Below are 25,677 nucleotides of genomic sequence, written 5' to 3'. Positions count from 1 at the left end.
TTCATATTTGAGGAATGCATTTTGTGTGTTGGGTTTTCTTTTTGGTATGGGTTAAAATAAATGATTGTCTGAATGGTTCAGGAGTTGGACCCTTCTGTAGCCTGAAGAGTTTGGAGACTCCAGACTTTAGTCTGTTGGGTCTTTGTTTTCCATTCCCTCAGGGAGATGGCAAGATCAAACTCTCTTCCTTGAGTGCTTGCTGGTTGGTGGCTGGAGAGTAATGAAATTTCTTTCCCCAAGAAAAGATCAAGAGATGCTATTTTAAAGGAAATGGCACCTAAGGGTGAAGGACTCAGTGAAAAACATCCTAAAACCCCTTCCTTTGTGAGTATGTGGCCTAACAATTTTGAATTGCTATCAATGGTTAATAAAGTGAGTAAGAGAAAGCACATACTGGAGTTTCCACTGTTTAAAAAAAAACAAAAAACAAAAAAATGAAAATCAAAAAAAAATGAAGTTTGAACGAGGAAAACATTGGATGAAAGTAAGTCTTACACCACACAAACGCACACGCTCAAACACATACACACACACAATACTATGCATACGTGGACACACACGAGTAAGAATGTATATTTGTATGATAGATTCTTGGAAATAGACATTCTTAGCAAATATGGATGACAGATCAATTGTAATTTATTTTCTTTTAACACTGTATCATCATAAAGAAAACTGGTATAAATGAAAAAATCTATTTCAAATATCTACATCTAAAATTTTAGGCAGTGAAAAAGCACTTTGTTGACAAGGAGTGTGGAATGATGAATGTTAATTGTCAGAAACTGCTGAATGCCTTTTTTTTAGTTGCCACAAACAAATTCACATATCAGAACGAACAATACTGCTAAATATTCCTTTTTTTTTTTTCTTTTTTTCTTTTTTCTTTTTTTTTTTGTTAAAACGCACCGGGGAGAAGAAAACAAAAAACTGGAAATTCATACATCTTTCAAAATTTGAAATTGAAGCAATATTTAGAACCATAGATGAAGAAACACTTGGCATTGGTGTAATATACACAATGCACTTGTTTTTTATCTGTAATGTACATCAAATACTTTACAACAATGCATTAACAAAAGGCAAGAAACATCTTGCTGTACAGAGGAAACCCCAAATGCAACTTGAAGCCTAGATTCACAATGAATGAGGATATTAAACAAAGTGTGAGAAGCTGTTCCCCATAAAATATGTACGCTGCTCAGTTACTTGTGCTTAACTCTTAACCCACATCCACTGTCATGTTCTCCCTACTTCCTTCAGCCACATTCAACACACAGCACCGAACTTTAGACTCTACAGGCCAACAGTAAAGTTGTCCCACACGTAAAATATATATATGTGTATATATATATATATTTCTTTCTAATTATTCCCAGGTTTAGCTTTCATTTCTTTTAGCCTTCTAAAAAAAATCTCTTAATTTTTTTCCTTACTGGTTATCTGGGCCTTCCTATGGAACAGGCTTTAACAAACTAAATTTGCAGGAAAAAAAATGTCTTGTGGTATGCATGCACATGCACAGTTCCTGGAGCTTTTGTATCTGCCCAAGTCTCAAACCCAGGAGTCGGGAGAGGCTGGATAGTGGCTTGTTTCATAGTTAAGTTCACTATAGGGACGAGCAGCTGAATAGAAGTCGACGTAGTTGCCAGTTGACTTTAGTCCCAGGTGCATGTTGTATTCACTTGCAGGTGGGCGATGATGCACTTGGTCCTCAAAGAAGGACTCATCATAGTTTCTGGTTGAATTCTGAAACGGCTGATATGGTTCGTAATCTTTTCTGCTGGGCTCCTGTGGAACTGGCTGTGTTGAAACCTGAAAGATAGCAATGCCCGCAGCTTGTTAGATGCAAGATGTTGTTGTAGGCAACAAGAGGGAAGGAGTGAATCTCATTCTACGTTTGTCATGCTGGAAATAGAAAGTTGTGCATTGTCTTAACCTCTGCCCCAAAGCAGTGCTTGGTAGTCAATTAATTCCACAGCTCTGCCTTGTCAGTACGTTCTTTACATTTTCATTTATTATTTTATGTTACTGCTGCTAACAGATGCTGCTTTCTTTCAAAAGTAATTCAAATCTGGATCTGAGCAGTGTAGCTCACAGTAACTTTAGTAAATATGATCTGTATATAGCTTTCTGACTACTTTGCAGCTATACAACGCAAACATTGTTGGTCAAAACTCAGCCTCGAAGAATCTGAATGGAAGCGATACGCACTCCAAAGATGTTAAACGTTTTGCAGCTTCCTTTGCCACAGGTGAGATTGAGTAACAGCATATTGTTAAGAACCAAGTAATAGTCTTCGGGGCACTGACACGAGAACATTTCAAACTAAGTGCCCTGAAATGTGTTCTGCTGTTGTTGTTAAGTTGAGCCAATTTCTTACCACTGCCTCAACGCTTCGTGTTGACAATCTTGTGTTGCTGCAATGTTCCAGCAAGTTGCCTTGAGGTTGAAGTATTTATGATATACAGAAAAAAAATCTCACGCAGTCCCCTAACCTAAGTCTGCCATAAAGCTTTTTTCAGACAGTCCTAGTGAGACTCTGCTTTTACACTTGGGACTTAATGAAAATCTGAAGTTTATAAGCATTTACTAAGTGTCTTTGTGACTGCAAAATGACACAGACTTTCAGTCTTCAGATGGTGTCTTTTCCAGTGAGCTACCACTGGGAATATCGATGCTCCAATGTCAGTGTTAGAAGAATTTTTGCAGAACCTGCTGACTATGCACAAGGTCGTAAAGCTCCTTCAAGAAGAGAGGAACAGTTGCACTGCTGTGTCACAAACTGTTGGATACTATGATTCTTTGAAAGTGTCTGTGTTGGACTCTATGCACAGAATGCAAAAGGTAGTGTCCACTGCCTTTAACAGTCCCCCAAGTGATCTTACAACACTAGGCACAATATTAGAATGGCAATAGGAAGCATAACAACTCTGATTTCTATTTCTTGCACTGCTGTCATCTCACTCCACGTGTTCAAACACAGGTGCTTCATTTTGGACACAGTAGAAAAATTCTATACTAAGCAATGCATTCATAAGCCAAAAAGATAGAGCAGGTTGATTTTTTGAGTAGAAAATAGTGGACCGAGTTAGTATTTTTTATTTATTTTTTGTTAAACACATTATTTCTGATAGGTCAATCATAAACTTGACATTTCATTGAGACAGCAAGTGGGAAAAGGTGGAAAAGCACTTTTTTTGGGCTCTCATTCCAAAAATCATATTAGTTCGTTCATGACTACAGCTACATCGCACCAGCTGTTAAAACATCTCATACCCTTACTTTCTCTAAGTACTGTGTTAGTTAGAAGGGCTTTATCTCTTTAAAGGCAATAAAAGCAGAAACACCTCCATGCACTAAAGTGGTTCACACAAAGAAAGGACACCGCACAAAATCCTGTCTAAGAAGCAAAACCAATAAAGGGAAAATGGGGGCACGGAATATCAGAAACTCTCCTCACCTTCAGTTTGTGGACTGAAACTGAAATATCATTCATTGAAACTGAAATTTCAGGTAATCTAATTAAAATCTTCAGGGAAAAAAAAACTTTTTATCAATTCTCCTAAATATTCCTTTACTTGTTTCATACTAGTAATAATTTAAAATGCTTGTCTGAAATGTTTTTTGGCCTTATATCTCTATTTGCTGCAACTTTTGCACATTGCTTAAGGAAGCTGTGAAAACATTAAGGAACTGTGGTAATTAAGTGTAAGGTAGCATTACGCATAAGGATGAAACAAAAGCCTATCAATGCAGAAAAATGTTTCCGAGGGAGTAAGGAAATGCTGTACTGGAAACATATGGCCATATGAATGAAATACATGTCAATATTGTGACAACTCTTTTTCTCTTTCTGTAAGGTTGTGTTAGCTTGGCACCCATGCTGCCAATTATACTTTTCAAATGCCCTCCTTATCCAGACATACTTTTCGCTTTATGGTTTTCAGGGACAGGGCATTTTAGATGCTCAATGTTCCTGACTGAATGGTTTGGATGTATACCGGTGGGAAACTGTCCTTTCCGATGAAATGCTAGATTTTCTCTTATGCCCAGAAGCACACATTAAAAAAAAAAAAAAGGCAAACAAACAGCTTTGTTACAAATCATAGTTGTGGCGTGGCGAAATGACAAATCTGAGGGCTTTAGGTACACATAAGTACAGGGCACATGCCTGTCTAAAAGATACAGAGGAGTGCCTTTTCCAGGCCTGTTCAATACTTGAGTTTCTTCCAGAATGACTAAGCCTGTGACTCATGCAGTGCCAGCAGTAACGCTGAATGCCATGATGGATACACCCAAGTAATGAGATGTGAAGGGACTTCACCAAGTTCACTGGCATGGGACATCACAAGGTATTTGACAAAGTAGAAGTGCCCATTATATTAGTTTGGCTTTGAGAGTATGCATCACATATCCAGAACTTTAAAGGTCTCAAGCCTGTCTTGATTTCATTAAGAGTTACCAGCCTTAATACCTTAGATAATTTTTGTGCACATGCTGTCATAAACCATTGGACATTTTTGAAACTTGGGCTGAAATTCTGCATTAGCATAAATAATATAACTTGCCTGAAGCCAGTGGAATTGCTAGCATTTGGTCAAGCAGATGACTCATTTCTTCTAATCTAGGCTTTTTAATTCTTGTGATATTTTTATTAGTTTCCATTCAAAAATGTGACATTGGTGTCTTGCCATCTAGAACAGTGACATTTTAGTCTCCTTACTTACCTGGTTATGTTTGATATCTTCAGCAGGTGCACCGTAAGAATTCCTGTACAAAGTTGAGATGCCAGTGCTCTGAGCTGGAGAGAGAAAAGAGGAAGGAAAAGCAGTTTTACCAAACATACCTCTTTGGTCTAAAAATGAGTTGTTAAGGCTTCATTTAATACTTACATAGTGCCCATTTCTCATACACAAATATCTTTAAAAGTGTCTGCAGTCTTCTGTTTTCTCACCCTCCCACTAAACAATTTTAATCTTTGCTTTGGTGAACATGCATGTACATGGTGTACCCTTATTAATGGTTACAGGCACTATGTTGTGTCCATACCAATCTTAGGCACTTCACATATAAATCAACAAAATAATTCCATATACAGTTAGCATTCAGTAATATATTCCAAATTATATATGGGATTTTGTATCACACATACATTGAGCAGGTAACAGTTGTAAATATTGAAATTAAGAAACATTTATCTCCTTTCAGTTCAGTTGCATGATGTTACATCAAATCCTACCCTACAGTGCCTTTGCTATATTGTGAACTCATTCATGGGAAAAGTGATTAAATAAAACAAAAAATGAGTTATGCAAAAATGTAATAAGCAGTTACACCAAAGAGATCTAGTCAAGATAGTCTCAAATCCATAAACTGCTGTCATTTTCTTCTCAGATGTCCTGCTACTAAAATACATGGACAAAACTGAACTAAGTGTTTGAAATCAGAAGTAACTCTAAGGAAAAGGATGACATCATACTGTTTTGCAAAAATATATTGCCATCCTCTCCGCCCATCCCCCCCCCCTCAAAAAAAATAAAAAAAGACAAGGATTTTTCCTGCAAGGCTTTAGCCTTCACTGATGACCTTGATTTGGGTATATGGCTGAAACTCAGCCTTCTGGTAGAACCAGAAACTTTGTATTTCTCTTACTTGAAATAATATGAAGGAAAGATGTGTGGCTGCTGCACACTGTTCTTACTGGATACGCGTTATTAACTTCCCAGATATTTGAACCAATGTTTTGATGATATAATCATGACTCTCATTATAAGAGCATGTGCCTGAAAGAGAATTTTAGAAGTAGCTGTGAATCAGAATCATCACAGGAACTGAAACATGTTGCCCATTCAACTTCTCTCAGGTCTCTGTGCAATGGTATAAAGCCTAGAGGCACCAAAAGATGCTTTTAGTACCTTTGCAATGCAAAACTTTGAGGGCAAGGACTGAGCAGCAGAAATGAAAGTTGGGTGTGGGACCCATGCTAGTCACGTCACTAAGAAGAGCCACGGTTACTGAAGAAGTAGCCACTCCTTCTTCCCTTTGCAACCTGCTAGCATGGACCCCAGCATGCAGAACTCCTCCATGCCTCCATCCTTCTTCCCCCAGCCACTACTCTCTGTGGAGAAAGGGAGGAATGGAATGGTCGTTAGTCAAAGTCGACTGCGAAATGTCAATCCTGATCTTCACATCTGCCACAGGTACCGTGCCGAAGGTACAACTTTTGACAGAGCTTGATGCACAGTCTCATGTTGTCACTTTACAGATCTCAGATGGTGCTCTTGAAGTTCTCCAGTATGGTCTTGAAACGGGATGAAGACAGGGCTTATATGGTCGGGTGATGAGATTTAACAACTGGGGGGGAAAAAAACAACACATTTTTTTTTCACTTGATGACCATTAGCTAATAGGGGTGAAAAAACCTCTTGGTTCTTCATGTGCTGGATGCAGTTACTAAGACAGATCATAGTCCTGTGTAGGAAATGTTGCAGAGCCCCACAGGTCTCCGAGTAGTGCAAAGGGATCCTTTCTGTGAAAGTGGGAAGTAAATGAGCTCTGGTAACAGACAACGGTTGGTCTTTTTGGTGGGAGGTACTCTCAATTTTGCGTGTGTGCCATCAGGTGGTAACAGATGGAAGTGATGCCTGCTTGAGTAGTTTATATTTGGCCATAGACGTTAGGACTGAAGGGTTGATCTACAGAGGTTCTCTCTGTTCAGGATGCATTTTGTCACCAAACTTGATTGATGTGTGAGACTTGAGTGTTATTTCGTTTTTTTTTTTTTTTTTTTTTTTTTTTTTTTTTTTTTATGAATTACAGCTGCATCCTCTGCTTTAGTGTTTGAAACTCTCCCTCCTGAAGACAGCGTTTGGTATTACAGGAGCCCGCATCAGCATTACTGTCTACATGTCTCCTTATGCCTATGTGGCTCTCAGTAGTGCCAGTGACAGATCCTTCTGTGATACCATCTTTTTTTATGCTGGCTTTATGAATTCTTTGCTTGCTCCATGGAGTGCTACAAGAAGGTGGCTTGAACAAAATGGAAGTGATACTCAGTGTCTTGGACTCTCATAAACCTGTAACCATTTTTGTTTCATGCAGATAAATCTCAAGCAGGACTTAAGTTTCATGCATGCAAGTTTTCAGGCAGGCAGGACTGAAAGATTTGATCTGGAGAGGACAATACTATTCATCATTGTTTGCTGTCAAGAACAAAAGAGGTGAAACACCTGAGGGTTTTATGGAGAATCTGATGAAAAATAGTAGATTGGTCACATGCTAGTTTAAATAGTATTCCCACAGGCAATCATAAAGACTTCAAGGAGTATCATGACCTTTCCATCTTTTTACAGGTAAATAAAAGGGCACAAGGATCCTGTATGCCCCTAATAGCCACGATTATTAAAAACCAGGAACGGTTCAGAGTTGGTGCATATCTGTCCAACACAGTCGTATTTGTCACATGCTAGATTGAAGACTTGCAGTCTCACAGATCACAGATTCTGCGATGGAAAAAATGGGTAGTCTGTGTATAAAAATAGCTGCAAGGTCTGCGCTGCTGATTTCACTGCAGTCACATGAATACAAATCCACAAATTCAAAATGCAAGCAAACTGTGGTATTCTTTTCTTAATGCGATAAAAAGGAATACAATGACACATTAAACGCTTGGAAATGAATGCCAAGAGTTCACAGACAAGAAATCTTGGCTTTGCCTAGCTGCGAGGCTGAGATAATTCTGTTTCTGGAGGAAATGTAAGTCAAGCAATGTAGCTGCCAGTAACGCATGCCGCCCCACTCCAGTACCTGCTTCTGAACACGCAGGCAGCATTCCTGGGAACTCCATTCCCCCTCTGCCATGCCTCAGTGAGCAGTTGACTCTTGCTGTCCAAAAGCAGGGGGCAAATATAAAAGAAAGAAGGGAAAGAATGAGCCAGGTATTGGGGTGATTAGTAACTGATTCTTGATGTTATATGTACAGGTGTCATCACAGTAAAATTATCAAACAGAGAGAGTTAATGAAATAATCTTCTTTTTTAAAACATGGCAGGAGAAGGGAAAGGGGTACAAGGAGCAGGAGATGGAGATTTTCCAGCAGCCATGCTTCCTTACAGAGATGTGAGAATTTTTGCTGCAGATGAAATGATTCCAGAATTGATGAGTGTGTGCGTGTGTATTTTATGTAGCATATAAACATCAGCACCATATAAACATCAGTACAAGATAGTACTGAGAGGTACATCTTACTGAGAAAAATTGTGATGGTTCTAAAGCGAGTACTGTGATCAACCTGCAGCATTTTGTGGTTGCGTTGTGTAAAAAACAGAAAAATGCCTTACTTTTTATTTTCCTCATTCAGTTTTAAAGGTGATATTGATTTAAAAAAAAAAATCAAATAGTTTCCCACAGCAGTCTTCTCCACAGCTGATGACAACTTTGAAAATTATGTCAGTCAATGGTTTATGTGACAAAGTTATCGTTGACCAAAGCCCTCCCCATATATCTCAGTCACTTGGCTCATGGTTTAACATTCAACTTTCAGCTCCTAAAAGTATTCATTCAGAACTGATTTACAGACACTTTCAAATAATAAGGTACTAACCTTTTACACTCACAAACACAGACTGATAGTAAGAAAGGAAAGATCAATTGGGCAGGTAGTCATCCTCAGCCAGTATTGCATAGCCTGCTTTTTTTTACTGCCATCAGCAGGACCCCATTTTCTAAAATTTAGTTCAAGACTGTCACTTACCACTGTCACCTTCTTGTGTGGTGAAAGGGCATGACAAAAGATTACAGTGTACTGTGGTTTCTTAAAGTAGTAATAAGTTCAAGTAACCCGAGCATCTCTATCTACTATAACAGACTGTGGTTGTTTGTGTTTAGACAGTGCAGGGACTTATAAGTAAGCTGAAATGAGAAAAGTACAGATGTTAGATTACTGATAAGCAAAAGAATAAACTAATCAGGAGTTTCTGCTGGTGGAAGCAAAGAAACAGAAGGCAGACTGTAATGCACATATTAGTTCAGTAAGGGAATTAACAAAGTAAAAGAAACTTTGCAGTAGAGTCCCCATGATAGTATACAGTAAGCTTATCTTCTTTGTTCTGAAGGAGAGCACCAAGGCATAAATAACGTTATCACATTCATTTATAGTTCCTGTGTTTTTTTAAAGGACTATAATAGTTTTTGTCTTAAAAATATACTTTAGGTGATAAAATTTTATTATTGGTTATTATTTTCTACAGAAAAGAGAAGATGGATTGTAAATATACAAGGCATCATAAACCTGCGAAGTGAAGAGGGCAATGAGAACTTTGATATTGTTCCTCTATTTTTTAGCTGTCCTTGTGAAATCAATATAAGTTATCATTTTCAGCCAAACTGTTTACTTCATAGATTCTCCATTTTTTCCCAGAGGCTTCCTGACAACTCTCCACAATGGCAAGAAGCCAACATTTCTACTTCAAAAATCCATCAACAAACCTTCATTTCAGTCCCAGCCAAGAGGTCATAAAATTTTTGAACTATAAACTGAGAAGAGCTTTGGAGAAGAGCATGGAGACAGGTGTGGATAAATTGGGACTACAGCTGTAGCTCTACACTCTCTGTAAATCCATAAGTCAAGGAAAGCTTTGTGTAATACATCAGTTTGGCACAAAACACAGGAGCAGCTCAAAATATGTATACGCCAGGTGGAACTTGAAAAAACATTTATCTAAGTCCCATAGGCTCTGTGGATGTATGAGCTGCAATGCGTTATTTGATGCACAAAATGAAATACAGGCATTGGAATAAACTTGCTACATGAACTTACATTAGACCGGAGAAGCAAAGCCAAAATGCCTTACAATTAAAATCACAAATACTGTATTTTATATTGTTCTTTAATGAAATATTTATTATTTAATGAGCTACAGATAGTTATACAAATTTCACGTCCAATGTTGACAAGCAGGACTCCTTCTGTTATTTTCTTCTGTTCTTAAAATAGTGCTTAATTTGAGCTCAGACCAAATGAGCAGAGATTTGGTGATCTGAAAGAGAGAGCAAGTGATTTGTTAATTCCATATCCATTCATACGATGTCTATACAAGATTCTGAAGTATTATAGAACTTATCAATTTGTTTTTGATTTTTCTCACTGAGCTCAGTAACTGAAAAATAATGGATAGTCAAGTATGATGCTGAGAGCCTTGAGTTCTCTTATTAAGAGCCAACCCAAAAGATCAATAAGAACAGATAAAATACAAACATATTAAAGGAAAGCAGGAAGCAGAAATCAAAGTGGAACAAAGGTTGTTGGGGAAGTACAAACCTCAGGCTCCTAAAATTATATAGAAAGAGAAAGGAAATATGGGAGAACGTAAGCACTCCAGTAAAAGACAAAATGAAAAGGGATGGGGAAAAAGCAATCAATAATTTTCTGAAGTGGGGAGAGACATGAAAGAATAAGTTACTATCTGCAAGGAAGCACAGAATTTCCATGTGAAAACCCTTTCTTGAGAACATTCTAATATAATCTGGTCATCTAATTTGCAGACACAGCTAAAATGAAATACTAATGTTTCTGCCTTTTCAGCTGCTGTTCTTACTCCTTAGATTCCCTCTACCTGGATCCTTGAAAAAGTAATGAAAAAATTTAAGTCTTGTCCTCACAATTACACAAGTAATGACCACTGAAGTGTTTGTAGTAGTGTTTTGTGTAGTAACTATGAAACACCCAAAATGTTATAGATACATTAAATACAGTACCTTGACAGAATTCTCTGCAATTCCATGTAGTATCCTGCAGAGGCGATTCAAGACACTCATCGTTTCTGTGGTTTCCATATGTTCTTGACTGTCATTTCTCTTCTTCTGACTTTTACTTTCTTGCTAATTAATGTTCTGTTTTGCATTTTGACACAAGTTCAAAGGCTGGCCTTTAGATTTTGATTACACAACGGTGTGTAGCACAGAAGAAGCTGTATGAGTCATATCATGTCTTGAAAGCAGACACTATAGCATGGAGGGCTTGACACCTAATCAGCATAGTACTGGTGTCCCTGTGAGCTTAGGACAACCCATTCTGACATTCTCTGAGCAAAACCTACGCAGAGGGAGGGGAAAAGGTAACAGGCAGAAAGTGCAGAATGACTCCTCGCTGTAATTTTTTACTTGCACCAAGGTAACATTTGGTGGAGAAGACACAATGACGCTCAGCACTGTGCAAATATAACAAAACGCTCAACAAAGGTTATGTAAGTCTGTGCAACAGTGATGGAGATCAACACTTATTTTGCAGAGAATTAAAGAAGAGATGCTGTACTAGACAAAAGAGTCAACATTTTGTAGTTACTGAAATGTTAACAGGTTAATGAGCTCACTAGGAGAGAGAGGCCTTCACTAAAACCTGCAATAGATGCCGTAACACACACCAAGAACATTTTTGTATTTAAATCAGCCTAGCTATGAGAGCAATGGGGATAGACTTTCCAAACTGCTACTGAATTTCCTAGGAATGAGTGACATGTAAAAACATCTAACTGGTCCCAGAAAGCCATTCCCAGCAAAAGACATACATTAGGGATCACCACAAGTGCTAAACCATTGTCATGCTTACAGAAACAGCACTAGTTAATATAAGCTGGATTTACCCACTTCCTTCTGAAAAGAAAACAAAATTGAAAAGAAATGAACAAGTGTTTTTAAAGCCTTTTCTGTTATAAAGAATCGTGGTCTTCACAAATCATTTTTGCAAAACATAGTATCATTAGTATCAAGTACTTCTTCAGTTGTATTTCTCAAGGTTGCTAAAACTTTGGAATCAGCCAAAGCAGGTTAACTCTTTTCAACATTACAATAAACTCAGGCAACCTTATAAAATCAGCCGTCTATCACAGCTGATTTTTACATATGCTATGTAAGCATAATCTCACCTGTCATGGTGTCTTTCCTAGAAGTGTGTTCTCCCTTATTTCCATGGTAAGTGGCGTTCGTTCCAGTTGATTCATAGTCTGTTTTCCTTTCTTTTAGGCTGATCATTTCCCGAGGTGAGGCTGGGGCACTTGCTAGATCATAAAAATGGATTTATTTTTTCTCACCACATATCACTGAATGTAGTGTTTAACTCTAAAGTAAACATTTTAGTAAAGTATGTATTTGCTAGCAGATTAATGTCAAGCTGTTTGAAGAAACACCTCCATGTTATGAAAGAAAAGAAAACATGCTGTTATTTTAAATACAGTACAAATGTTTTAATATGATTTATTAATTCCAAATATCATTTTCACCTTTTTTTACTTACACCCATCATCTAAGGTGATCATTAAGAAAAAGTACAATAATATTATTTTTTTTTCCCTTTTAGCTTTTCAGACTCAAAAAAAAAAAGTGTGTCAAAACTTTCCGGTATACGTACTTCTGCTTTTCTTCTCAAAATGGTCAATTCATTTCTGTTTAAAAGACCCTTAACTTTCAATTGGGTAGAAAAAAAAATATAAAAGGAGAAAAGCCCTTATAAAATGGATTCCTCCCTTCTCTGTTGAAAATAAACAAGCCCATGAAATAGTTCTAAGGGGAATGGGAAGAAAAGAAAGATGTTTTTTCATGGAAAACACGTAGGAAGAATCCCTAACACTTAAAGGTAAGTCAAATAATTTCTCTGTCACTAACTATCCATGTAGGAACAGTCGACATTAAAACAATATTTCTTTCATCATGTGCTGGGAAACTCTGCAAGTGTTTAGAAGCTGAGACAGCTGAAAAAGGAGGTTTGGGGGGGAATGTTATGGAAAAAAATTGGCTCATATTATTGTTCCACAATTGACTCTGAGTCAATAAGAAAGAGACTGGCTCTCAGTCAGTAAGAAAGAGGCTAACTGAAACTCCTGCTACAGCTAAAAGCAGGGAAGTGCCAGGTGACTAGGAGGAGAACCGGGTTTGTATGTGATTTTCATGCACTGGAGAATGTGAAGGTGGCGCTGATCAAAAAGACTCACAGCTTGTGATGCTTAGACAGGAAAAGGAGAAAAAAGCAGGGACAAAAATAACGGATTGCAAGTGAACTGACTTCAGTGATTTAGGTGTTGGGAGATACCGTGCACTTTCCCTGTTGTGGAGGGAAGGGGAGGGGAGGGAGTACAAGGTGAGCATCCCAGAGCCTAGTAAAGGCATAGTGGTAGACAAATAGCTAAACTGCTGGTGCATATTTCTACACCTTCCCCAGCTGCCACCCAGACATTCAAGATGTTAAAATAATTTCCAAAGCAATAGCAATGTCATTTCTAAATAAAAATAAAAATAAAAAATAAAAAAAATAAGAAATGTCTTTCAGCATCTCTAAACCATGTTATAATTTTTAGTTAAGGAGCACGGAATCCCTCCTTGCACAGTGATGCTGAATTCTGTTCAAACTGGTTCTGCTGGCCCTAGCCTCTGAATTTACAGAGCAAATGTGGGACAGATGGCTTTTCTTATGAAGGAATTTAAACTGGGGATTGCTTTCAAGTTTCTTGTCAATACTGATGTAATTCTAAAGACGATAAAGGCAGCAAATATGAAGATATGAAGAAACATGACATTAAGTCACCATATCATCTAATGGGGACTTGACTCCAACAGGGAACAAAGCAGAATGCATACCTTGAAAAGGTAACTAACACTTGGATGCATTTTGTTTCACATACTCTGGTAACACTTTAAAGTATTCCAGTGTTTTGAATACAATTGACTGATAAGGACAAAACCATCTCTCTCTGTTCCCTGTAGAAATTATACCTTTCCTCTCATCTTAGAACAATTGCCTTTTGGCAAGTGTTAAAATCCAAAATTGCCTTCCTCCAGAGCTTTTATTGGAAGCAGAGATAAATCCAGTAGTCGACATATTGAAAAGTAATATCACGACTTTCTCCTCTTATTTTTAAAGTATACAAAATAGACAGAGCTTTCTACACTACATAAAGTATTGTATCTCCAAGTCCTCGGGATGGATGGGACATTATGGGTTCATTTACTTCAAATAGGTAGGATGCACTATACCAAAATAATTCTTGACAGACTTTTGTCTACAACTAAAGATCTCTGATGACAGAGACCACGTAACTGCTCCAAGCAGTTTATTACAGTGTTTTGTTTTCCTACCATTAGGAAATGTTCAATGTCTAGCTAACCTGACTCCTTGCTGCTCATTATTTTCATTTGTCTGCTATGAAAGTAGAAAAAGTTCATACCATGCCTCTTTGCAGCTGCCTGTTACATGTTTGAAGATTTGGTGTGTACCTCTTCTCGCTGCCCTCATCTTGTCTCTGTTCTTTGAGTTAAACAGTTACAGTCCATTCAGTATGTCCTTGTATCCCTATTTCTCCATCTCCTGATATATGTTTGCAACTGACAAAAACCCCTAAATCATTTCTAATGCACTTCCATCTAGTTAGGTATTCCCCTTACAACTTATTTGTAAAGGATCAGATCTTTGTTTCCCTTTGGGCAGTATCTCCAATGTCTCAGGACAACTCCGAATTCTATTGAAGCCCTCCAGGGTAGGTGAGTCTCTCCTAGGTTTACGTCACCTGCAAAGTTAACTGGCATCCTTTGTGTATTACCAGGGTCATTACTAAAAACATTGAAGAGTCCTCGACTCAAGACAAACCTCCAAGGAAAATATGCTTCCATTTAGCAAAAAGTCACACCTATTCTTTAAGAATGGCTTTCAGTCTGTTTTGTGTTGCCATGTTTTCTGGACTGTTTGCTAGCTTGCCCTAGCTTGCCTATAAAAATCACATGGGAAATAGTCTTACTTATTACTGTAGATTTCATTTACTGGCTATACCTTTCCACAAAGCCTTGCAACTATGCTGTGGAAGAAATTCAGATGGAATTACAAGAACAAATCCTATTGAATCAATGCTTGGATTTGATATGGGTACTACCAGACAGACAGTAACTTGCACTACAACGTAGAAGTAGATGCTCCTAAGCAGCATCTTATGTTCCTATTATCTTTGAGGTGTTCAGATTGTGATTACTTGCTCCAGCAGTTTTCTAGAGCATGAAGTTGAGCTGACCGGTCTGTAATCACATGGGCGCCTCTTCCTTCAGAAACAGCCACTACGTTTGTCCTTTGCCATTCGTCTGATGACTCCTCATAGCAGTAAGATTCATAAGAAATTTTTCTGAAGTATGTTCTATAAGCAACAGAAGTGAGGAGATAGTTCTGGCCAGAGACAGAACTAAGGTCTCAGGGACAGACATTTCAAGTGCCTTGCACTGGTGTTCAAAATAAGATTGTGAACAAAAAAGGCAAAGAAAAAAAAAAAAAGGAATTCTTTGCAGACAGACTTGTGTAATGACGGTCAATAGCAGCTTTCACTGGGCTGTATTTCTGGCCACTTCAAATTTCCTCAGTGGTTGCTCTGCAGGACTAGGACACAGCTAATAGATACTTAAAACTATTTTCTTAAAAATGTATCTAGTGCATGATGCTGATGGCAATAATTGGTTTGGCCTAATTCTAAATTCCTAGTATACCTATGGAATGGCAGCATTTGATTGAGCAAGTAGTAAAATTGTTTTACTCTGTTTACCTTAAAAGAATTTCACTGAGAATGATTTTATCTAACCAAGATATGTTTTACCTTAGAATAAGATGATGAAAAGATGCTCAGATTTCCAAACAGAAAAATAAATTAACATGGAGGTGTAAATTGCCATACTTACATTAATTCCTTGCAGGGATTGTACAGAATTAATGATAGCTGGTCTAAATATGTTATCAATATTACATGAATACCTGTAGTCAATCTTTTATTAAGCTTCCATATGCATGTGTATGTACACATATACACATACACACATTCGCATATAATCAGAATAAACGCTGACAAAAATAATGTAGATCTTTCAACTTCTGCCAGATGTACAGAGTGGTCATAAACAACTTAACAGTTGTCATGACTAGCAAAAAGAGTAACAGTTTCCTCATGCTAACAATAGATTTAATCACCCTGAGATCTAGTCAGCTAATTTCCATCAGGAAAACACTGCATAGTAAATTAGTAAATAAGAAAAAGTAATATTCTTTCTGCTGTAGAACTTGCACAGTGTCATGCAAAAAAATAAAAATAATTCCTGCTTTGAATGGATAGTTCAGATAAGAGTAAATAATGCATTTTGTGCTATTTCACCATTCTTAACAGATCTGCATGCCAGTGACATTGCTTAACAGAGAAAAAAGACAATGATGGATTATTTCTGTCTTTACTTCAACCCTGGAAGGCTGCACTTACCTGAGCGGTTGTTAGGAGACATGCGCACGGGAGAGATGGAGGGCGTGCGTGATGAAGAGTATGGTCTTTGCCGATCCCTTTCTATTGTTGAAGATGAGGCTACAAAGTGATACTGTGACCATCCGTCCTGCAACATCAAACATTGTGACAGCAGTCAGCAAATACGCCATGCAGTTCCTGGTATTAAGTACAGAGTATTTTTCTCTAGTTTATTTTTACTACTTATACACAAGTAGGCTACTATCTCTTTCCTGCCACTGGGTGGCAAATAGTCTTACTGGTGCAGGATTTGACTTGCTGACTGTACTGAAACACCACAAGAAAAATTAAAATGCAGAAAGTTCTGTAAAGTATCATATTTCGGAAAGATTCATATTATGAAAACACTGAACAATGTCTTAAGTTATTTGTTTAATAGTTCTGTCTTTTTCCTTGCCTCTAGTTTCACATTCTAAATGATCTGAAAATATTCCAAGTCATGAAACTGCCTGTTTTCACAAGGTTTTGCTTTAAATCATTTCTGACTTATTAGGAAATGGAGTAAGTAGATGGTGAAGCTGCAGGATTATCAAAATTGATCTGACTATTTGGGTATCTGCAGTCTAGTAAAGTACATTAAGTGCCTATTTGTTCACACTGAGTGAAAAAGAATCTATTCATTTTCCTCATTGCATTTTTCTCCAAGATGCACAGAAAGAAATTGTATGTCTTGTATTTAAGACTGGTAATAGTGATGCATTTTAAGAAAAGAAAGTAATAAAAATGTTAGAAACTGCCAGTTTCGAAATAAAAAGGGAGTTTCACATTTTGTTCTTGTATACAATGTCATACCCCAAATTATGAACTTTACATTTTAAAATGGAAACTAAAAATAGTTTGAAAGTATTGTGAGAGCATAAATTGACTTTAGCTAGTGCCCTTAGTAAACCACAATATTTCAGATGTCTTAAAGTATTTACAGATTTTAAGTGTCTTTATCACTGTTTAATGTTAAATTTAACTCTGTAAAACAAATTGAGTTTGCCCAGTCTCACACTGAAGATATAATCCTTCTAAAAATGCCTGCTTTCTGTTGTGCTCAGTGGAAATTGAGTCAAGCACCTGGCATGGCACTAAACAAAATGTTGCAGTGAAATGCTGTGCTAGATAAAAAACCAAAAACATTATATAATATTGACAAAAAACAGTTGGAATTTTGCTCTTGCTTATAGAAAAGTAACTCCGCCTTGGGGCAGAAAAGGACATTCCCACCCCCCTACCAGGGGCTGCTCCTGACACCCAGCTCTGACGCCCACCCTCTCCCACCTCTGCCTTGGCCCAAGCCAACTCTCCAGCTTTGTGCCCTCCACAGGCACCAGGCTCTCCGAGCTGCAATAGGGGATGGCTTCAATGCTTCCTTTCCACTAAACTTCTGTGAAATAGAACTCAGCAAGAGTGTGACACGCTTCGCTTTTGAAAACAGCAGGAAGAAAGAAGGCACTTACATTTGATGCAGAGGGAAACGTTGTAAGTACATTAGGAGAGACAGACTCAACACCTAACTACAAATTCTGAACGTCTGTACTCCTTACATAATGCATTTGTATAAACGTGTGTATATCTCAGTCATAAGTTTAGAAGAAAAAAAATGGAGGAGTGAAATCTGGGCCATGGCTTTTGTAGTGGGGTCATTATTTTCCCTAAAATAGGTAGTGAGCATATGTCCACAGGGGTCAGTCATGTTAATGAACTGCATCTTGTATTTCATGACAGTCATGTAAGAAAATATGAGGAAGAAAACTGGTTAATCAATATACGACAGCAAGAATTCTTGAAAAGGAAACAGCTAATCTTTAATACCACTTAAGCCAAAAATTTTTATTTCTGATCTTTCATTTCCAACAAGCCACTTTTGCACAAGCAGTGTCCTCCAACCTGGAGGGAGAACAAGAGCGCTAACAAAAATATCTGTAACCCCCTAACTACTTAATGCTGAATCAAATTGGAAATTATTAGAAACCTCTCAATACTTACATACAGAGTTTTAAAAAGAACCTGATAGCTTATAGTTGTAACTAACAGCTTACGTCTAATCATCTTATCCAAGCGTCAAGACTGTATAAAATACTTTGTGTTATTTTTACATCTCCCATTAAACAGTAACTTCCATGGTATTTTTTCTACTATAAAAATGAAGCCACAAATATGAGAAGCCCATGTCTTTATCCTGCTGAGGAAAAATGGTTCCACTCTTTCTCGTTTTCTGGGGTCTGAAGTTCTTTTAAGAAAGGTGACCTCTATAATTCACTGTGTTACATTTTTCTAACCATTTATTTCTTTTAAGCGGACTCCTTTGCTGAAACAGAAAATACCAAGGGGACCAGACTCTAGATCTGATAAAAGAGGAAGGAAAAGGCTCTTTATTCCCGTCTACCTGCAAGAGAATGAGATACCTGCCATGCTGAGGCAATGCTTCCAGCCCCATGGATCTGGATGCACGCATGGCCATGCACACCATCCTTTTGCACTTTTGTTTCCCACAAATAACTCCCTGACATGTGGGTCACAGCAAAGGCATAGCACTCCCTGACGCATCCTTTGATCGAGATGATCAAGGGACTGAGCCTGTGGAGTGTGCTGGAGACTTTGTACCTGTTCCAGTACCTCAGCAAAGCCTGAGCTGCTTCAGTGAGACTCTGGGATTGTTTGCAAAGGGAACCATCAAAATTCAGGAAATTCAGGAAAAACTCTTTACAGGGAAGTCAACCCCTGTTGAAAGGAGGTGTACAAAGCCCCTGTTACAGTCTTCCATCTTTTCCAGATAAATCTTTTTTCTAATTATCCATTAAAAGCTGAATGCTTAGTAACACTATGAATTATGAATTATTAAAGCCAGAGTGCAAGTTTGGATTTTCTAGATCCTGTCCACATTAGAAACTGGAATTTTACAAGCTGTGACAACTACAAACGAGTTAGAAAATGAATATAGGAGGCATGATTGTGCTCCATGAATGGACATAAACTTCTACAAACTTACAGTGTGAACTTAGTACGTGAGTAGCTTAAATACTTTCTTTTTGTTTTAAATCAGAAAAAAAAAGTGACCCGAACCTTTCTCTACGCCCCAATTTCCTCCCGTTCCCTACTCCCTCCTCTCTCTGTATTGTTCACATTAATATCTAGACCCACTATTCCGATGGGAAGTGGATGAAATCCCTGTAATGTGCACGGTCCCACAGACTCCAGAGGAACTGTGTTTGGTACCAGTTCTGTTTTGTGGAGTATCAATAGATACTTTGTCAGCATTGCTTCCTCACCAAGAGCATTGCAAGGTATCTCACCATTAGGGAATGAAATCCTGCTACAGCTAGGATACTGGCAATGGCATTCTCTGTTTTTGCCCCTCTTCTCCCTGCAGATCTTAACTTTTCTCTTTGCTGGGGGTAGTGCCTGTTATAAAGTCTTCAAATAAAATGTGCTATATAACTTTCAAGTACGCAAGCATGATCAACTCAGCAAGTCGGGCCAAGAGTGAACTCTAACATGAATATAGCTGTGACTTGGCATTGCTTTTGACTAAACAAGGTATATTACTGTCACTGTATGAACAACTTCACGGTGTTTCTCAAGAGCATTTTGGCCAGCTCACAGATGCCACAGTATTCCAAAACTTTAATAATTTTAAGTGATCTGTCTTTAGCTCTCCTCTGTTGGAAGAAAAAAGTTCCTTTCCTTGGAAAGGTAAACAGTTTGTAACAAATTCATTAAAACTATCCCCATCAACAATTCCAAAAGCTATTAGTGTTAAATATTGAAACTAATTTTTAAGAGCCTAAAGGGAGTATTTTCAATTTAATGCCGAGATAAATACCACCTGACATGATGGCTGCTTTCATTAGTTTGTTTCAGCTCTAGTGCCTGTAATGAAATTTAATTAAATTGATTTGGGTGCTTAAAGGTACAGTATATAAGTGTCCTGCAGAGACGAAAGCTAACTCAACAGCAAAGAGTGTGAGACTGCATTTCAGAAGCCAATTTACCAGCCACAGACATGATCTAGGAGAGGAAGAGGGAGACAAAAGGACCTGACAGATTGAAAAGGAATTCAATGTAGTTCTGTTACAGAATGGATAGCATTTGTTAACTGGCAGCAATTCATTAATAGGTAGCAACTGCACACTACAGGAAGGCACAGAACAACCACAGTACAGAAACATCATCCTGTGTTCCTGTCATCTCTTCCAAAATATCTTCTGTTGTGCCTTTCTCTATATTTTGGCTATAATGAATATATGCATTTTCCCTCAATTGCACTCCATTAAGTCAGATGTTAAAGGGTATGTGTTAGAGCTCGATCTGCAATGATGTGTTTCTGATCACGTGCTCTTTGGAAAGCTGCAGGGATTACATTTGGGGTGGAGGTTGGATCATTGCAGAAAACAAGTGTGATATTGTAGTCTCACTGAACACCTTTTACTGGGCTTAAGGAGTCAACAGGTCCTTGGTCTCCCTGCTCAACTCAGAGTCATTTTTAAAATAGTTTTCTTCAGGACCATATGAAATAATTATTTAGTCAGGGTGACTAAGCTTACTGTGCCAAATACCTATTATTACCTAGGTATTTTATCTTATGAAAAGATAATTTGGGTTTTCTCCATTATTCTTTTTCATGTTTAAAATGTAGGAGAAAAGAGAGAGTAGTTTTCTATTCTGTTTGAAATTTCCATATTGTGCTCAAATTTTTTGTGTGAACACAATTTCCAGTTGTGTTCAAATTTCCATAGCTCTGTGGTAGCAGAGTCCTTGACTTCAGGTGATGACCTCCTGAGGTGGGTGATACCATACACGCTATTTATCTCGTTTGTAGTACAGTAACACCAAGAGGACTGAATGAAATTAAACGCTGACTGGAAGCGACACCACGGTGACACAATGGGGAAAGAGCTCCTGCCTGAAGAATTCACAGACCCGGGAGGTGAAAGGAGGTAAGACAAAATGGTGTGGCTAAGGGACAAAACATGGCACAGATGGGGACAGATATGGCCAGCCTAGATGACCTTGTGGCATCTGCTCAGAAAGAAATCCCACATCAGCTCAGATGCGAACTGCCATGCAGAAAAAATAAAAGAAACCCTACCCTCTGGTGGATTATGCTGATCGGCTGATAGGATGACACTGACTTGAAAGTAACCAGTGGTACAGAAAAACTACTGTGGCTGCAAACAGAGAAATATCTGTCCACTCTGAAGAGCATTTTCTGCCCTGAGTGACTCCTGGCCACTGAGGTCCGAACATCCTTGGCAGGAAGAAAAAGCAACTTCTCAAAAGCAGAAAAAATCTCACTAGGGAAAAAACACAAAAACGATGCAACAACTCTGATACTGAAACAGCTAAACCCCAAGAAACTACAGAGGATGTATCCCTCCCCCCTTTCAGCCTGCAAACTCCCCACCATGCTACTTCTTGCCTCAGGCCTGATCCTGCTCATGTTTGATTTAACAGCCCAATGACTTAGAGCATACAGGACCAGACTTGTTTTGTCCTCCTTTCTACCTGTAAGCCAGCATTTTGCTGGTTCCAGTATATTAATTGTACTAATAATTGCTTGTGGTAGCTGTAAAAAAAAAGCTGTAAAAATGTAAAATTTTACTAGGCAACCACTTGCAGGAAACAGTAACTAGACCCACCACAAGTGGATGATAGTGCAATAAGGCAAGGTGCCTGTAAGAAAGTACATAGCATTGGATGTACTTGCTTTGAAACTCAGCCAGAAATTGCTGCAGGAGTTTCTGGTGTTGCCTTTTTCACGAGCTCAGGCCCTGCTGAAAGGGTTACATGAAACTTTCTGACTGGTGTGCTCCAGTATGACACTGTCTACAGTAAAAGATAAATCTGATGTGAACTAAGTCAAGGCGCATCAGACTTACACAGGTTTGGGCAATTCTTCACTGGAATGTGTCGTCACGACACTAATAAGACATAACAGAAATTAGAACTGTATCAAATTATCTATGTACTTCGACATATGAAAGTTATGTGCATCACTTGACTGCAGTGAGAAACGGGAAATGATAACAAGGCTGGGGTGATCCACACATGTATCTAACTAAGCTCCTGAAGGGGATTTTTGACATATCATAGTTTAAATGTTTAGCAACCATCAAATTTATCATTAGGCTTTACAACCTGGGATTACTTTATTTTGTTCCAATAGAGGGGGCAGAAAGAAGAACATATACATTTCCCAGGGCTCCTCAGGAGGCTGCTCCATCAGTACTGCTGCTGAGACAGCAAGTCTGGCTTCTCTTTCCCCACCAGCACCATTCCAGCAGACCCAAGCCACCCTCCCTGAACACGCATGAATATTCAGTTCCCTAGCAGGGCTGCTCTGTGTGTGCCAGTGAAGTGGCTGGCAAGGAAATGTCGGCTGCTGAAGGACAGGAGAGATGGCTGTTCTCTAAAAAGGCCCCTGCCTTTGTATTCGAAGTGTGTTTACTTTGAAAGAGGGATTTCAACAGAATTAAAAACCTCAGTGATGCTGGACACACTCCTGAAAAAAACAAACAGAACAACTAGTTCTAGATAGACCATATATGTTAAAAAAATAAAGGCATTCTTCAATTTTTGGGTTTAAATTTAAAATGCCAATTCGTAATATCAGTACACAATTCTTGAGAAGATTGTCCTTTCTAGATTCACTTTTTTTTTTTTTTTTTTAAGGGAAAGCTCAAAAACAGCAGGGAATTCCTGGCCATTGATCTGCTTCATGATGTATTCTGAATTAATCTATTTCTCTGATTTTTTTTTTTTAATGCCATCAACTAAGTTACGAACACTTATAAAGAGAAAATTGACATTTATACTCCCAGAGTTTTGTCTTTTACTTCCGAAGTGGGAACTCAAGATATGTTGTTGAACAGAGGGGTAGGGCTTGTGCCTGTAAGATCCTGACATTGTCCCAGCTTACACACTAGTTGTGTGTGTCTGAGTTAAATCCTTCAAACTGATTCTGCATTAAGTCTGCAGGTGGAAATCTGGTGTAATTTCACTAACTTCAAAAGACATAGGAATGCTGACTCTAGTTCTCCTGTTTTCTCTCCTCTCCCAAATAGTTATGAGCCAGGCCCTCAAAATCCACAGATACATGAAATGAAGACATGGATCGTCCAAGCTTACATTAATTTGAGGGTTTTAGTATTTGTGTATATAGTCTTATTTCCACAGCTTATGAAAGCCAGAAAGTTACTTAAAACAGAGATATTACACAGGTTTGGGGGGTTTAAAAATATTATAATCATTAGGATGAAGTTGCTCACAGTACAACCACTTGAACCATGCAGTTGTAAGAAGGTGGAAGTGGTCAAAGGAAAATACATTTTGCTTTCCATGCCTTCTGATGATGGCGCTATGTACTTGCTGACGAGATGTTATGCTGGGAGGAGGACACCTGAAGCTGCACGAGCTTGGGATGAAGGCCTCTCATCCCTCCCTTGTCCCAGTGTAACTGAAGGCAGAGGGCAGGGATCCTGCTGAGGGCATCACAGGAGCAGTGCAATCCCTTGAGTGAAGGTGAAGAGGAAGGGAGGGGAAGGAGCAAGCCAGCTGGGTGGCAGAGCTGCCACCATGACAGCCACTCCTCCCGGCGGCTCTCAGCCCTTGGTGCCTCCCCACTGAGGGACTCCCTGGCCAGGTCTGCGCGGCTGTGCTCAGGATGCACACCGCATCAATCCCCTCTTACCATACGCAGTGGGCTCGACCTCAGGATTTCTCTCCTTTTTACTCCGAATTTAAACGTACAAATGTATTTTACTTATAAATGACCACATCTGCATTGCAGACACAGAGAAACTTCAATTTCTTATGAAGTTGTAAGAGGAATATCCATGCAGGGCAGCATGAGGCAAAAAAAGCTCCCAGTCAGACAATCATTTACCACAACAGAACTGCCTGGCACCGAATGAGGATTATTAAGTTTTCTGTGGGGTCTTTAAAGTGCCACTTTCACAATCAGCAGTTAGACTCACTTTGCCACACGAGACACAACCCCCCCAGCTGCCACCTCAGCGACCCTGCGAGCAGAGCCATTTTTCTCCGATTGTCAGCCTTCCACACCAAACTCATCTACTACATTTTCTCTCCCCCGTTTTCAGTTATCATCGCAAAGCCTGAGGTACTTCTGAGAGCACCACCCATTTTTCCTTTCAAAGTACCTCAGATAGCCTTGTCCAGTTTGTTTTTTTCTCCCCAAATGTTTTTTGGTAGCATTATCATCTTCTAATCACATCTCCTACCATAATGTTAGATCTCATCCCTTGATTTTAGCAGTGGAGAGACACACAATAAAGGAGAGATATGTTAATTGCTTGCCAAATCTAGCCAAGTGAAAAACAACTAGATAACTATGCCTGGTTGTTTTATACAGCGCAGCTCTGGGGGGGTTCAGGAAGTCGCTGAGGCATTGCTTTACCTATCCATAATTAATTATTGATTTCCTGTTGTCTGAGTTGCAAAGATGACAAGACCTAATCTGATGAATAAAATAGCTGTAAGAAAAGGGAATTGTACGTGAGGCAAAGCATCAAGGACAAGATTTCAGATATAGCAGAGTTCATTACTCATTTTGCTGACGTTATATGCAGCCAAATAATAAACCTTTCAAAACACCGCAATAAAATGAAATAAATTCATTTTTCAAAGTATCACTTTGCCTCTTATAGAGAAATAAAATTATTCAAATCTATTTCACAGGAAATGATGCAGTATCTGGCCCTTCAGCTAGAACTTCTGCTCCTTTTCTATTTTGCCCTGCATCAGATATGTAAGCTACAATTTAAACTATAAAAATCACAAATAACTGGTTTTGCTTCTATCTTGTATGCACAAAGAAAACTTTGTGCAAGAAAGTGTTTACAATAATTTTTGACTTGTTTTGTTATTTTAATCCCAGTAATGTTAAGCTCTCTTAACATGTTTATGCCCTATAAATGCAATCTCTGGCTCTTGTCAGGGACAATCCAACCAAAAAACCATCCAACACACCTTACTTATTTTGTATGTATCAAATCATAAATCAACCAAATGCAACTTTTCTGTTATACCTGTGAACACAAACCATGATAAAATCATTATCAGAACAAAATTTGCACAGCTGGTTCTTATGAAAATGGTAGGATTACTGACAATGATTGTGACCAAGACCCCTTAGGGTTTTGTGCCCCCTAAGGAGCAGCACCGGGGATCACTCTGTTCAAGTGTGTAGCTGTCTGACAAACACGGAATCGGTGCCCCTTCAGAAAAAATCACTACCTGAAAAAAAATCACACCCTGCTGTCCTTGGTTTCCATTCAAAAGTTCTTGCAAAAATACACTTAGAGATCTTTAGATCTCTAAATTAGAGATTAGAGATCTGAGTGATTGTTATTAAGCT

At 38.5% G+C, this 25,677-nt stretch overlaps 1 protein-coding gene across 12 annotated transcripts in view; it reads right to left on the bottom strand.

The window, feature by feature from the left end:
- Positions 1-621: 621 nt before the first annotated feature.
- The window catches only part of CTNND2 (catenin delta 2), a 645,658-nt gene continuing 620,602 nt past the window's right edge, over positions 622-25,677 (bottom strand). For 7 of the 12 annotated variants that reach the window (XM_080578781.1, XM_080578780.1, XM_080578782.1 and 4 more), the window contains 6 exons: positions 16,272-16,398; positions 11,925-12,056; positions 7,810-7,887; positions 4,731-4,804; positions 3,464-3,532; positions 622-1,815 (listed from right to left, as the gene is read on the bottom strand). In XM_080578781.1, the coding sequence (XP_080434907.1) occupies positions 1,555-1,815; positions 3,464-3,532; positions 4,731-4,804; positions 7,810-7,887; positions 11,925-12,056; positions 16,272-16,398 (741 nt within the window). In that variant the 3' untranslated portion in view covers positions 622-1,554. The remainder of the gene's footprint in view (positions 1,816-3,463; positions 3,533-4,730; positions 4,805-7,809; positions 7,888-11,924; positions 12,057-16,271; positions 16,399-25,677) is intronic. The other 5 variants (XM_080578774.1, XM_080578775.1, XM_080578778.1 and 2 more) reach the window with 2 other exon arrangements.

The sequence above is a fragment of the Anser brachyrhynchus genome (assembly GCF_964034855.1).
Source record: "Anser brachyrhynchus genome assembly, chromosome: 2".
Classification (NCBI taxonomy): domain Eukaryota; kingdom Metazoa; phylum Chordata; class Aves; order Anseriformes; family Anatidae; genus Anser; species Anser brachyrhynchus.
Note: the sequence above shows the minus strand (reverse complement) of the source record. Positions and strands in the feature narration are given on the sequence as shown.